Source organism: Oncorhynchus nerka, linkage group LG24, assembly GCF_034236695.1.
Source record: "Oncorhynchus nerka isolate Pitt River linkage group LG24, Oner_Uvic_2.0, whole genome shotgun sequence".
NCBI lineage: Eukaryota > Metazoa > Chordata > Actinopteri > Salmoniformes > Salmonidae > Oncorhynchus > Oncorhynchus nerka.
Window position 1 is genome coordinate 31,855,425 of NC_088419.1, and position 15,323 is coordinate 31,870,747.

At 42.5% G+C, this 15,323-nt stretch overlaps 1 protein-coding gene across 5 annotated transcripts in view; it reads left to right on the forward strand.

Annotated features, from left to right (window-relative positions):
- ppp1r13bb (protein phosphatase 1, regulatory subunit 13Bb) overlaps positions 1–15,323 on the forward strand; it is an 87,839-nt gene that overhangs the window by 22,409 nt on the left and 50,107 nt on the right. For 4 of the 5 annotated variants that reach the window (XM_065008823.1, XM_065008826.1, XM_065008825.1 and 1 more), the window contains exons 1-2: positions 10,941–11,120; positions 13,846–13,993. In XM_065008823.1, coding sequence (XP_064864895.1) covers positions 10,956–11,120; positions 13,846–13,993 — 313 coding nt within the window. In that variant the 5' untranslated portion in view covers positions 10,941–10,955. Of the gene's footprint in view, positions 1–10,940; positions 11,121–13,845; positions 13,994–15,323 lie in introns of those variants that run through there. The other variant, XM_029631562.2, reaches the window with a different exon arrangement.

Sequence of the window (15,323 nt, forward strand, 5' to 3'; positions counted from 1 at the left end):
GAAACAGACAACTTTACCGGTGTTAACTAGATTACTAATGCATGCATTAAGTCGATTTAAGACCTTATTCTGCTGAGCACTGCTTTATTTAGTCTTCTTGGCAGTGTTTCCCAACCTTGGTTCCTCGTCCCCCCCAACAGTACACATTTTTATTGTAACTCTGGACAAGCACACCAGATTCAACTCGTCAACTCATCATCAACCCTTCAATGAAGTTGAATGAGTTGTGTTTGTCAAGGGCTACAACAAAACGGTGTACTGTTGGGGGTACTCGAGGACCAGCGTTTGGGGAAACACTGTTCTTGGGCAAAAAGTATCTTTTTTTTTACCAACTTTTTATTTAGTTGTCTTTTTATTTTTCAGAGTGGGTTAGAGGTAAAAACAATAAAGAAAATGCGTATAAAGATCACCCCGACTCAGTCCCCATCCTCCCTCCCCACCCGCAAACCATGCTTCCCACCTTACTTAACCTAAAGAAAACATGCCTCCCACCCTTTCCTATCCTACCCAGCAACTGAGGTTGTTTGTCAGTCCCTGTCCCACCCATCCATCTCCTGAGTCTCCCCTTAGATTCCCCCCTGCCGTAGGGCAACAAGTTATGACGAGAAGATGTATCTAACTATAGTTGACAAAATAAAATGCCTACCAAATGTCAGAAATTATAAGCAGACATTTATTTAAATTAGGGGTGCAAGTAGCCTAAGCCAGTAGGCTATATGGTCCAGTACCTGCTAAAATATTATTATGGTGGTTTGAACTGCGTAGGTAGCCTACTTTTTGAAGTGATTTGTTTGAAAATCTGATGAAAACATCACACAACACCCTTGATATGCGAAACTGAGCCAGCGCAGATCACAAAAAAACGACAGTAAACGGGTAAGCTGTACATGCCACAGTATCCCGTCTAAGATCAGCATATCCCAGGCATCTTATCTGGGTTTCTCAAACAGGATACAAGTATTTTCATGTTATTGTAAATGGGATATGTTTATACATCAACTTAAAAACAGAATTTTTGAGTATCTCCAATAAAAACGGATATTGGTGTGCATGTAAACATGGTCCATGTGAAAGAGGGTGATGGCCAGTGGCGTTGCACCGAGCAGAGGTTACAGAAAGCCTAGTGTGTTGTGAGTGAATAAGAGCATATAGTGGTCTACAGAGGGTGCAGCAGGATGGACATGCAGGCAGTGCTGGGAGGTTCCTCCCCCCAGTGTCCTCAATGGGGGAGTTGAGTGACTGCGGCGCTGGCCCAGGCAGACGTTTGTGCCCCACGGCGCCACCGGACCATCAGTGTCAAACAGCCAGTCGACCGGAGAGCAGCCCAGTGCCTTTCCTCGCCTCATCTCGCGTGACTCCCTTAGCCAATAACACACGGGCAGGAATGGCTAATGTACTGTTGTCAGGGGGACTCCGGAGGAGATAGTCAAGCGCCATCTACCGTTTCTCACAAGCACAACCCAATCTTACATATAAATATATTACATAACATCCTCTTCCTGGATGGGCCTATGGCTGTTATAGGAGCATCAATTAGCTCTTTCAGAGCTGCACTGACTCGAGGTCTGGAATGAAACGGACTTGATGGCAGCCCAGCACTTTCTTTCCCCTGAGTTGACCCTGAAAGGATGAAATGAGTCAGCTAGCTGTTGATTTATTCAAAAGACCTCGTATACCTGTGCGCGCTCTGTTTTTCTCTCTCTTTTTGCGTAGTTCATTACATATTCATTTTTCTTTCCTTAATGCACTCTTCTAAATTGTCGTGTTTGATATGGAGAAGCTTTTCAAATGTGGCCCTGTCATTACAGCTTTGAATCATGGTGGAGAGATGCCCTCCTGTGAGTGTACATTCATTTTTGGACTTATACATTCATGACACAACCATTGATTCTTGAACATTATAACTTCTCAGATCTGACTGCCACTTTTAAAAGTAGATTCAATAACATGACATCATCATAGACATACAGAATATCTTTCCACTTAGTCAGTTCCATGTCATGATAAAGTCCATTATTACTATGCATACTTCCTTTCTTTTTTTCCTTTTTTTTTGTGGAATTTACCCCTTATTCTCCCCAATTTCATGGTATCCAATTGTTAGTAGCTACTATCTTTTTTTCATCGCTACAACTCCCGTACGGGCTCGGGAGAGACGAAGGTTGAAGTCATGCGTCCTCTGATACACAACCCAACCAAGCCGCACTGCTTCTTAACACAGAGCGCATCCAACCCAAAAGCCAGCCGCACCAATGTGTCGGAGGAAACACAGTGCACCTAGTAACCTTGGTTAGCGTGCACTGCGCCTGGCCCGCCACAGGAGTCGCTGGTGCGCGATGAGACAAGGATATCCCTACCGGCCAAACCCTCCCTAACCCGGACGACGCTAGGCCAATTGTGCGTCGCCCCACAGACCTCCGGTTCGCGGCCGGATACGACAGAGCAGGGCGCGAACCCAGAGTCTCTGGTGGCAGAGCTGGTGCTGCAGAACAGCACCCTTAACCACTGCGCCACTCGGGAGTGACTTTTTTGGCCAATTCCGATATTTTCCTTGCCAAAAACACTGTACCGATATTTATTTTAAATTTTAGTGGCCTTTTAAGCCTTCTAGTCCAGTTAAATAGTTAGACCGCTGCGTCAAGGCACTGCATCTCAGTGCAAGAGGCATCAGTACAGTCCCTGGTTCGAATCCAGGCTGTATCACATCCGGCCGTGATTGGGAGTCCCATAGGGCGAAGCACAATTGGCCCAGCATCGCCCGGGCCGTCATTGTAAATAAGAATTTGTTCTTAACTGACTTGCCTAGTTAAATAAAGGTTACAAACACACACAATTGATAAAAAAGTAATTTTGTTGGCATTTACGTATGTCCCCATTACCGGTAAAACATAATCAAAACCTACTTCTTCACTTACTTACTATGCTGTTTTGTTGTTCATTTGTTCAGTCGTTTCATTCTCAACCAGAATTTCTATGGTACGCCATTTGGGTCTTTGGTGTTTTTAAATAACGCTATTTGATGTGTCAAATAATCTTGTTGACCGATCAGAACATGACTGCACGTCACATAATTTAATTTAGCTACTTCATGGATGCAACCAATGTTCTTCCCCAAAAACATAGCAAAACGACATCTGTTTCAGAATCTATAGTTAGCTAGCTTACAATATAGCAATATAGGTGTCACCTAAATAACCCTAATTTATAATACAGTTAATATTTGATTAATGGTGGTCGGACCGATCTATGTGAAGCTGTTACTTCACAACACAACCTGGTCCGGTCGAGCCTCACTAGCCAGATGAAGCTAGCTGGCTGCTTATTACTTTAGCTTTAGGCAACAGGGTTAAGTCACTGGCTAGCTATTTGTCATGAACTGAAGTTCAATTTCAATAGGCGAATAACAAGTGGCTACCTAGTTAATACTTACTCACAAGGATTCCTAAATCATTGCTAAGAATAATGAAAATTACTTCAGTTTCTACTAGTCATTGTTTTCAGGCTGGTTGTATTGGTGCTAGCTAGGTACCAAGCTTTTGCTAGCTACCCCGGAACTTGCGGTCGAACAAATTATGCTTTATTACCAACGCGGTATTGTAAACACATAATTCGTGGCCGGTGTTTATTTGTTTGCGGACTTTATTGTGCAGCTTTGACAGTGCTACTGTATCTTTTTTGACACGCAAAGACCCAAACGGCCTTCAATAGTATGTATGTCGTGAAGCTAATAGCAGTGACACTATTACTGTGTAACTCCGGTAGGGCAACATCTGAAAAAATAGTGCACTGGGTAGTGTGTACCAGTGCTCGACCAGTCGAGGTAAGCCATCATCACCCACGACAGAGAACAGTTGATTGTCAAGGGCAATGAATTCCGTTATCTTGGCTTTAATACATTTCGATAATGAGCTGAAATGTTGTTACTCTTTCAAATGACTGCTCGACTTGTTGACTGCTTCGTTCCACACAGCAGACATTGTGGGCTAGGTTAGGAATGCTGTGTTGCTCAATTTTACGTGGCGTCATTACGTCATGTTCCTACGTCATATAGGTATGCACGGTATCTTTGACATCTGCGTTGAACTAGACATCGGGCCGACACCGATTTTGGTATTTGTAGCTAATTTTGGCCGATTCCGATATGTTCACTGATATATTGTGCATCCCTACTTCTATTACTTGTTATTTTTGACTTGACTCTTTATTGTTATTGTCTGATGTACTGCATTGTGGTAGTGTTGTTGTCTTAGGTCTCGTGCGCTTTGTCCTACATCTGTATTTTTCATCTCAGGCCTTCATTGTAAATAAGAATTTGTTCTTAATTGACTTGCCTAGTAAAATAAAATAAAAAATATAATATTTGTGTGTGTGTGTATATATTAGTTTTAAAGCACTTAAACAATTAGCTGTACCTTTTATACCTGCTGTAAAATGTATGTGATAAATACAGTTTGATCTAATGGTAACCAAATCTTCCAAGGCTGCCTTTGTTGGCTCTATCAAATGTGGCAGTGGACAAATCGGTTGGAGCCAATAATGACCGGTCTTGGCAGATTTGGCTGCTGTTAACGTACAGTGCCTTCGGAAAGTATTCAGACTCGTTGACTTTTTCCACATTTTGTTACAGCCTTATTCTAATTAAAAAAACATTTTTTTTAACTCAACAATCTACACACAATACCCCATAATGACAAAACAAAAACAGGCTTTTTAGTATTCAAACCCTTTTCTATGAGATTTGAAATTGAGCTCGGGTGCATCCTGTTTCCATTGATCATCCTTGATGTTTCTACAACTTGATTGGTTGGAGTCCATCTGCGGTAAATTCAATTGATTGCACCTGATTTGGAAAGGCACACACCTGTCTATGTAAAGGTCCCACAGTTGACAGTGCATGTCAGAGCAAAAACCAAGCCAATGAGGTAGAAGGAATTGTCCGTAGAGCTCTGAGACGACAGGATTATGTCGAGGCACAGATTTGGGGAAGGTTACCAAAAAATGTCTGCAGCATTGAAGGTCCCCAAAAACACAGTGGCCTCCATCATTCTTCAATGGATGAAGGTTGGAACCACCAAGACTCTTCCTAAGAGCTGGCCGCCTGGGCAATCTGGGAGAAGGGCCTTGGTCAGGGAGTTGAACAAGAATCCGATTGTCACTGACATAGCTCTAGAGTTCCCCTGTGGAGATGGGAGAACGGTGTCCAGAAGGACAGTCATCTCTGCAGCACTCCACCATTCAGGCCTTTATGGTAGAGTGACCAGACGTAATCCACTCAGCCCGCTTGGATTTTGCCAAAAGGCACCTAAAGACTCTGGCCATGAGAAACGAGATTCTCTGGTCTGATGAAACCAAGATGGAACTCGTTGGCCTGACTGCCAAGTGTCAAGTCTGGAGGAAACCTGGCTCTTTTTACGGTGAATCCCATGCTGTGGGGATGTTTTCGGTGGCAGGGACTGGCAAAGTGGGATACCTAGTCATTTGTACAACTGAATGCAGTCAACTGAAATGTGTCTTCCTCATTTAACCCAACCCCTCTGAATCCAAGAGGTGCGGGGGACTGCCTTAATCGACATCCAAGTCTTTGGTGCCCGGGAGCAGTTGGTTAATTGCCTTGCTTAGGGACAGACGACACATGTTTTACCTTGTCAGCTCGGGGATTCAATCCAGCAACCTTTTGGTTACTGGCCCAACGCTCTAATCACTAGGCTACCTGCCACCCTACTAGTCAGTATCAACGCAAAGATGAATGTTAAAGTACAGAGAGATCCTTGATGAATACTTGCTCCAGAGTGCTCAGGACCTCAGATTGGGGGCGAACGACCCTAAGCACACAGCCAAGACAACGCAGGAGTGGCTTCAGGACAAGTCTCTGAATGTCCTTGAGTGGCCCAGCCAGAGCCCAGAACATTTCTGGAGAGACCTGAAAATAGCTGTGCAGCAACGCTCCCTATCCAACCTGACAGAGCTTGAGTGGATGTGCAGAGAAGAATGGGAGAAACTCCCCAAATACAGGGGTGCCAAGCTTGTAGTGTCATACCCAAGAAGACTTGATGCTGTAATCACTGCCAAAGGTGCTTCAACAAAGTACTGATTAAAGGATCTGAATACTTATGTAAAAGTGATATTTCAGTTAATTTTTTATAAATAACCAAGAATAAAAAATAAAAAAAAGTTTTTGCTTTGTCATTATGGGGTATTGTGTGTGATTGATTTATGAGAAGAACAATTTAATCAATTTTAGAATAAGGCTGTAACAAAATGTGGGAAAGTAGTCAAGGGGCCTGAATAATTTCCGTAGGTGCTGTCAATAATGATTTCTGTCGGAGTCTACTTTTTACAGTGAAGTATAGGTCCTATCCTAAATGAGCAGAACAGTTGTTGCAGTTAACTTTTTTTAAACTTCCGTGTGATAGGTGGGTGATTCCTAATGAAACTCGAATAAAAACACCGTAACTGTTGATCTGTATGTGGGGCAAACTTAATCTTGATGTTATTTGAAACCTTATTGTGGGCTCTTAAATGAGTAATACATTTAATTATGCACAATGTAAATGTAAATCAGTAGACAAGTGGCCACACCACAAAATGTTTGTGAAATCCGGGACGAACCAGTGGAATTGAAGCAGCAGCCACAGAGCATCCTTGCGACTTAATTGTGGCCATTTTGAATGAAAACTTCATACATATTTAACACTAACCCAGTACCTGAAACTAATTTTAAGTTATGTCTGGTTAATCCCTCTTATTTCTAACTTTTCACTCAACAGTCAGTCTTTGTGACATAGGTATATGGAATCCAAGGCCATACCCCATGCACTTTAGGCTTTGCCCCATAGGGGCGCACAATTGGGCATTACCACAGTGCATGGAGGGAGGGATCCTTTTGCCCATTCACATCGCTAACACACATCTTGTGACAAACCCATCCTAAGGACATTGAAGTAAAATATTTGAAAAACTTTAAATTGTATACCTTTTCCCTTTTCTGACATTTTGCCCAATATTTGAAATCTGTAATATACAAACATGTATCTGCTTGTACAGAGCATGGTAGTGAAAAGGAATCTTCCATAAAATTGTTGCCTTTTAACATAATAGCAAGACCTAGTGTTGACACAGCTTTTCAGTTGCATATATCTCCTTACGTCATTATCACACAGTTTATTTTTATTTTATTTTTTATTTTACCTTTATTTAACTAGGCAAGTCAGTTAAGAACAAATTCTTATTTTCAATGACTGTCTAGGAACAGCGGGTTAACTGCCTGTTCAGGGGCAGAATGACAGATTTGTACCTTGTCAGCTCGGGGGTTTGAACTTGCAACCTTCCAGTTACTAGTCCAACGCTCTAACCACTAGGCTACCCTGCCGCCCCATACGGGGGGGGGGGGGGGGGGAGATAAAACATGAAGGTTCAAAGGGAGCAGTCAAACCTAGTTTCCAACGTAACCCATCTCTCTTCTACCTCTCCTCCAGTGCTTTGCCATTTTGGATAGCTCGAAAGTCACATCGTACAGTTCTACATCTGGGATTCTTAACCCTCTTTCTTTAGGGGCATGTATTTTCTGCATACTGATGCATGGTCTTTTCCAATCCCATATAAAATATTTAATAATACTATTATACAGCTTAAAAATGTATGGAATGCATGTAAATAGTATCATTGAAATATACAGTTGAAGTCTGAAGTTTACATACATCTTAGCCAAATACATTTAAACTCAGTTTTTCACTATTCCTGACATTTAATCCTTGTAAAGATTCCCTGTCTTAGGTCAGTTAGGATCACCACTTTATTTTAAGAATGTGAAATGTCAGAATAATAAGAGTGATTTATTTCAGCTTGTATTTATTTCATCACATTCCCAGTGGGTCAGAGGTTTACATACAAACAATTAGTATTTGGTAGCATTGGTTTTAAATTGTTTAACTCGAGTCAAACGTTTCGGGGAGCCTTCCACAAGCTTCCCACAATAAGTTGGGTAAATTTCTGTCCATTCCTCCTGACAGAGGAACTGAGTCAGGTTTGTAGGCCTTTCTCTCACATGCTTTTCCAGTTTGGCCCAAAGATTTTCTATGGAATTGAGGTCGGGGCTTTGTGATGGCCACTCCAATAACTTGACTTTGTTGTCCTTAAGCCATTTTGCCACAACTTTGGAAGTATGCTTGGGGTCATTGTCCATTTGGAACCCATTTGCGACCAAGCTTTAACTTCCTGACTGTCTTTGAGATGTTGCTCCAATATATCCACATAATTTTCCTTTTTCATGATTCCATCTATTTTATGAAGTGCACCAGTCCCTCCTGCAGCAAAGCACCCCCACAACATGACGCTGGCACCCCCGTGCTTCACGGTTGGGATGGTGTTCTTTGGCTTGCAAGTCTCCCCCTTTTTCCTCCAAAGATAACGATGGTCATTATGGCCAAACAGTTCTACTTTTGTTTCATCAGATCAGAGAACATTTCTCCAAAAAGTATGATCTTTGTCCCCATGTGCAGTTGCAAACCGTAATCTGTTTTTTTTATGCCAGTTTTGGATCAGTGGCTTCTTCCTTGCTGAGCAGCCTTTCAGGTTATGTCGATATAGGATTTGTTTTACTGTGGATATAGATACTTTTATACCTGTTTCCTCCAGCATCTTCACAAGGTCCTTTGCTGTTCTGGGATTGATTTGCACTTTTCAAAGAAAGGAGAAGACGTCTCCTTCCTGAGTGGTATGACGGCTGCGTGGTACCAATGTGTTTATACTTGCGTACTATTGTTTGTACAGATGAATGTGGTACCTTCAGGTGTTTGGAAATTGCTCCCAAGAATGAACCAGAGGTCTACAATTCTTTTCGAGGTCTTGGCTGATTTCTTTTGATTTTCCTGTGATGTCAAGCAAGAGGCACCTCCATTTGACTCAAATTATGTCAATTAGCCTATCAGAAGCTTCTAAAGCCATGACATAATTTTCTGGAATGTTCCAAGCTGTTTAAAGGCACAGTCAACTTAGTGTATATAAACTTCTGACCCACTTGAATTGTGATACAGTGAATTATAAGTGAAATAATCTGTCTGTAAACCATTGATGGAAAAATACTTGTGTCATGCACAAAGTAGATGTCCTAACCGACTTGCCAAAACTATAGTTTGTTAACAAGAAATTTGTGGAGTGGTTGAAAATGAGTTTTAATGACTCCAACCTAAGTGTATGTAAACTTTGGACTTCAACTGTAGTTAAACTTAGAAACAAGCACCATTTTAATTGTACACATATTTCCCCGTAAACTAAGATTTAACAACTTCCTTTTTTTGGTAGACTGGAATATTGATATTATCTTATCTAACAATAGAATGCCCAGATAATTCATACCACATTGTTTCTACTTGAAATTAAAAGGGGCAACCATGGCTGATGGATTTAATTGTAGAGACTGGCATAGCATCAGGTTTATGCCAATTAACCTTGAATCCAGAAATATATATATATCTTGATCTCTATCAACTAAATATTGCGGTTTACTGTATAAGCACTAAATGGATGAGGAATGATGCAACTAATGTTTAACATTGCATGGTGATACAGTAAGTAGTAGGTGTCTTTTTTATGGGGCAATTCATCATATGTAGAACCTGGCTGGTTGGCAGACGAAAAGAAAATGACCCTTTTTTGAAAGTATTTTCATTAAAGTGGGAGCTTATTTGGGAGCTAGAACTAACTTCCTTGGTGATTTATTATTTAAGGTTGCGCTTGGATATTTCAAGGGCTATATATCACTTGAAATATTGTGGTAGTGTTTAATCTAAAAATACAATGTTTGGGAGCTTGACCATATAAGCCTAGTGGTGGAAAGGGTTTTTCCTAAATAATGATGACGGTCACCCTATACAAGTGATAATGGCTATTGTGGGAATGTTGCAAGTTTTTGCTTAAGTCAATTGAGATGGACCCAAGGCCACAATTTGAAAAGCACGTCTGTTATATAGCCTATTGAATGTATTCCCCATACAATTTCACGGAATCTATCCTCTAAGGATTTATTTCAGGTTCATTAATCAGATATCCAACTCGCTCACAGAATTGACTTAGGCCTATTTACAATGAAATGTTTCCAACCCTGGAGCTGACATACTCCAGGCTCCCAAGTTCTGAAAAATAGATTACTATTTACACATGCACACTAAAGTGACCATTGTCCTAGATTGTGCTGTAACTGTTGAAAAATACAGTACCATAACTGGTTAAATCCATTGTAGCAATAAATGGCTTTCTAAATCTTCCTTTGTTTTCTTTTTCTCATGTTGTTTTGAGGCGTCCACACTCCTCGCTAGGGATATGAATGTGATTAGAGTGGTCAGAATTGATGACCATGTGAATCCTTCAACCAGGGAGCAGGCATGGCCTGCATCTCCCTCCCTCTCTCTCTCTCTCCTTCGCTCTCTCGCTCTTTCTCCCTCTCTCTCCACTTCCACTGCCCATTCATTCGCAAATCGCGATACATCTATGCTCTCCAGAGACGGGGGATTGCTTGCTGGAAGCAGTGGTTGAAACAATCCCAGAGAGGGACTTACTTCAGCCGTCACCGACTTGAAGCGATGCCAGGGTTGGATCCTCTATCTGTCAGTCACAGCAAGGCCCGCCCACACATTGGCAGTGTGTCATCGGTGCTCGACTCACCAGTGTGCCCCAGGGAGCCTTGCTCAGGAGGGGGGCTTGCGGATGCACCCCTCCCTCTCTCGCTCTCTCTCTCTTTCTGTCTCTGTCTCTTTCTCCCTCTTTTGCTTCCCTTTCTTTTCCATCCCTTGGTGCTCACACAACAAGCAAGGCTCACTCCTCCTAAGACTCCTCTGCAGGGCTCCCTTCGCTACTGCGTACCTTGACGCTTGCCTAGCGTTTATTATTCATACCGTTTACTTGAGTGTATTTTGTAGTCTACAGTGGCAGGGCGATAAGACGCGGCGGGGGGGTGCATAATGAAGAAGTTTGTGACCATAGTGCTCCGCGGCCTGGTCAGCCTCTCGAAGGACCGTACCTGGGTGAAGGAGCGCCACCGGCCGGGGAAGAAGGAAGGCCGGAGGAGAAGGACAGCAGTTAAAGGGGGAAGTGCCACGGGCAGAAACGGCAACTATGGGAGGGTGGTTAGTATTCCTCTTGAGGTGAGATCTGTCTTGCTCAAGTTTCAATTCAAGGGTGGTTTACTCTCATTGTCTCACGCCAGTGTTGGTCATTTACGAGGTGAAATTGTCTCAGCTAAATCTTTACAACAGCCTTTGCTGTTTTCAGTTTTGACTGCCCGTGCCAGGTCCTTGTCGATATGCTTGTTGTTTTCTCTATATTGCCCAGTGAGAAGTCTTTTTGTCATCCATCTAACCTTTGTTTTGCAGCAACGCTATTGGTGACCCATGTCAATGCTGGGGCAGAGGCCATTGATTGGTCTAACTAGCACTTCCGTGGTTCCTGTGTTTTGGCAGAAGTGTCAGCGGTTTGGCATTTTTTTGGAAGACTGTCTACATTTGCATAAAAATCCCATGGCATGACAGAAATGCTGACCTTTTGTGAGTTTCATATTTTGGAATATAATAATGATATATGCCATTTAGCGGACACATTTTTCCAAAGCGACTTAGTCATGCGTGCATACATTTTACGTGTGGGTGTCCTCGGGAATCGAACCCACAACCCTGGCGACGCAAGCACCATGCTCTACCAACTGAGCCAGACGGGACAATTATTATTTTATTTTTAAAACTTTTTTTTGTCAAAACAATATTTGTGTGTGAGCATGCTGCGTTGGGGATGAGCCTCCCCTATCTTGGAATGATGTGATTGAGTGGATAGTCGGTAATTCTTGATTGTGTTGACTGCTGAGCCTGAGTGTGCTGCTGGCCATTGCCACCATTTGCCATTGAGCTTGTTTATTACCATATGCACATACTTAGATCTGAAATGTAGGCTACTGGTTGCAGTATACTATAATAACTCAGATCCTATTCATTTTAGGAAGAGCGTTCAATACCAACAGATCATTTGACCAGTTTTTTTCCCCTGGTAGGTTTTGGCAAGATCATTTGTTTCTTGCATTATCTGTCATGGTCCAATAGGCTTTGTTTTAGTGCACTTAAAAGAATTGCTTTGGTATTGTGATTATGATTTCATCTGATATATTGATGTTGAGGTGGATCTTAATGGAGGGATTCTGCTGGGAGACAAGGGGCTTAGAAGCTCTGCGCTCTGAATTTTCTTATGTCCAGTGTTGGCAGTGGTAATCTTTGTTCATCCCTGTTTTCCCGATTTTAATCTCATCAGAAGAGGGCGAACACTGCCTACCACTTTCCTGGCGCCCGCTCCCCTGAATAATGCATTTACTCAGAAAATGATGTTATCCTTTCTTGTTTCATTTTGAAAATAAGAAAGCAGAGGACAAAGATAAGTTCATTGGTATGGGATTGCCTGTTGGCACTAGTTGTGGAAACTGGTCTTGGTTGGTGTGATTGGCCCTCTACATTTGCATCATGTTTGGGTTTGTCTACCCCCCTTCTGTGGAAAAGAAGGCCAATGATTTCTCTCTTACCCCCTGCTGCTCTCTTGGTGGAATCTATTGCTCTATCCCAAATCGACCCATAGCAAGACCCCCTATGGACTTTTGAGATATGAAAGGATTGAATGGATATAATCAATAGGGTAAATGGCTCCACGTTTCCCCCAGATTGGCCATGTGGAATTTTCACCCATATTTCTTTAATTTATCAAATCTTGTCTGACTGCCCAAAACTGCAGTGGGGTTAGGGGTCAGTGTGGGATTGGATGTAATGTGTGCTACAGTGTTAGCTGCAATCAGAAGGGAATGCCACTCATTCTAATGTCATAGAGGTTTTGGTTCATTGTTGCTGAGGCAAGATCAGCCGTGGGAAGTGTGAAGGACTGCCCATTGTGACTGATGCAGGCTATGCTGTGAGGCTAGAAGTGGCGGTATCTTGAACATGTGTTATTAATTATGTTCTCAACCTTGGCTCTATCAGTAATTAGCTTTCTCCATCTCTGCTTTGAGCGTTGGACTGAATCAAGTGTGTGTATTGAGTTCTGGGGGGACTCTTGTGGCAAACACTGACAGTCTTTGATGGGTAACACTTGATGGCACATTAAAACCTGTGAGTGCTACGTTAAGAAGGAAAGAAGGGAGGGAGGAATAGTGAAGAAAATATGTTTGGGGCCCTGAACATTTTCAGAAATGGATCCATAGAAAAATGCTTTCTGGCAAGCTGTTTTTCTGTGTCTCTATGAATGAAAGTTATAATGATCATCACCAGACCATTGAGTTAACCCATGTAGGCTGCTGATTCAGTAGGGGTAGTGGTATCAGATGTCAATGCACCTATGAGGAACTGATGTCAGTCTGTGGTATTCCACAAACCTCTGTGACGTTTACCATAAAGAGCTCCACCAAACCTTTTCACACACATTCCACAGCAGTGTGTGCTGATGATACACGCAACTCAAGCTACAGCCAGGACACAGGGTTGGTCGTGGCTTGATTGTCCAATGCTCAAAGCAGAGAGCGAGAGAGCTTATTACTGATAGATGGCTCAAAACATAATTGAAAATCCACGTCAATCGCTTTTGGTAGCTATTTATCATTGCTAGCAAACTGAAGGCACTGAAACCATTGAGCAAATGAAGCCACGTGTAGTTTGGATTGGCAAAGGGTAGCTAACATTTAGCCTAAATATTTATGCTACATTTTGACCCTAGATCTAGATCTGTTTTAGGTGTTGGGGGAGCAAAACCTGTCCCGTGACTTAAATGTACTACTGCTTACTCAACGTAACCAATAGCAGGGGATATAACTGCCTCTCTCCCGCTCAGATGATCCTGACAGTGTACCTAAGTGATGGGGAACAGGCACTGACCGAGGTGCCCATCACCCCTGAGACATCGTGCCGCGACGTGGTCGAGTTCTGCAAGGAGCCTGGCGAGAGCGGCTGCCACCTTGCCGAAGTGTGGCGAGGCAACGGTAAGAGAGTGACGGCGTCTCGAATCTCCTCCTCAAGCGCCTTCTTACCCTAGCCTCTAGTGCAGGTATAGTTCCACTGCTCATTTTCAGTCTTGCTATTTAGTCGGGTACTGGCTGGAGTAACAGCCTGCTCATATGTTGGCTCTTCAGGACTTGAAGTGGCACTTCCAACTAGACTAGGTCAGTGTTGAAATGGAGACTTTTTGATCAACCACTTTACCTGAACTACATGTTGACAGCTCTCATTACCACACAAATTGTGAAGGAGTTGTGTGCTTTGAGACCCTAACAATGCTCTGTGTGCATCCCAAATAGTTCTCTTCCCTGCACTGCTTTTACTAAGGCCCAAAGAGCTCTGTTAGTGGACTAAATAGGGAATAGGGTGTTGTTTGGGATACATGCTTTCTTTACTTAGGCTGCATTCAGACTTGAGCATGAATAAGCATGTAGCACACAGTCAGCTCCAATTGGAAATAAGCTTTGTGAAAGGAAACACTATTGTGTCTACACATAGTAACAACGAAAGTATTGTCTTCTGCGTCGGAGAGCTTTTCTGAGCCGTACATACCAGTCAAACTACAGTAATAACTAGTTCTCGTGTGAGAAACAACTGTGAAACTACTGCTGGAGACAAGTGGATCTTTGAGTAGTCAGATGTGCACTATAAGGGATAACTACATTTTTGAGGGAATTGTCAATTGAATGTGGCCTATGCCAATTGCAGTAGTAATGACCAGTTTATTTTACTTGTGGTTAGGCAAAATGCCTGAATTATGGAAACAAACTAAATTCTAGTTGATTCCAAGCCCATTCATGCAAAGCTTGAAGGTACTGTGCACTTGACCTATACCGGCCTCACTAAATAAGTAGACACCACAAATGGGCATCCACACAGTAATATAAAGCATACATCATTTGATTAGATATGTGAAAAGAAGATTTATTTTTGAAAATGATCTAAAAATGTATGTTTGACAAATAATCAAATTCCACATGGTTTTGAAAACGTATTATTGTATGTTTGTGCCATAAAACTATCTGTAGCCTCCACTGTACTGGGTAATCAGGTCCACAGACGATGCAATCTCAACCACACTGCACACTGCCCTAACCCACCTGGACAAGAGGAATACCATTTACATTTACATTTAAGTCATTTAGCAGACGCTCTTATCCAGAGCGACTTACAAATTGGTGCTTTCACCTTATGACATCCAATACCTATGTGAGAATGCTGTTCATCGACTACAGCTCGGCATTCAACACCATAGTACCCTCCAAGATTTAGGCAACAACATCTCCTCCCGCTCACGGGGCCCCACAAGGTGCG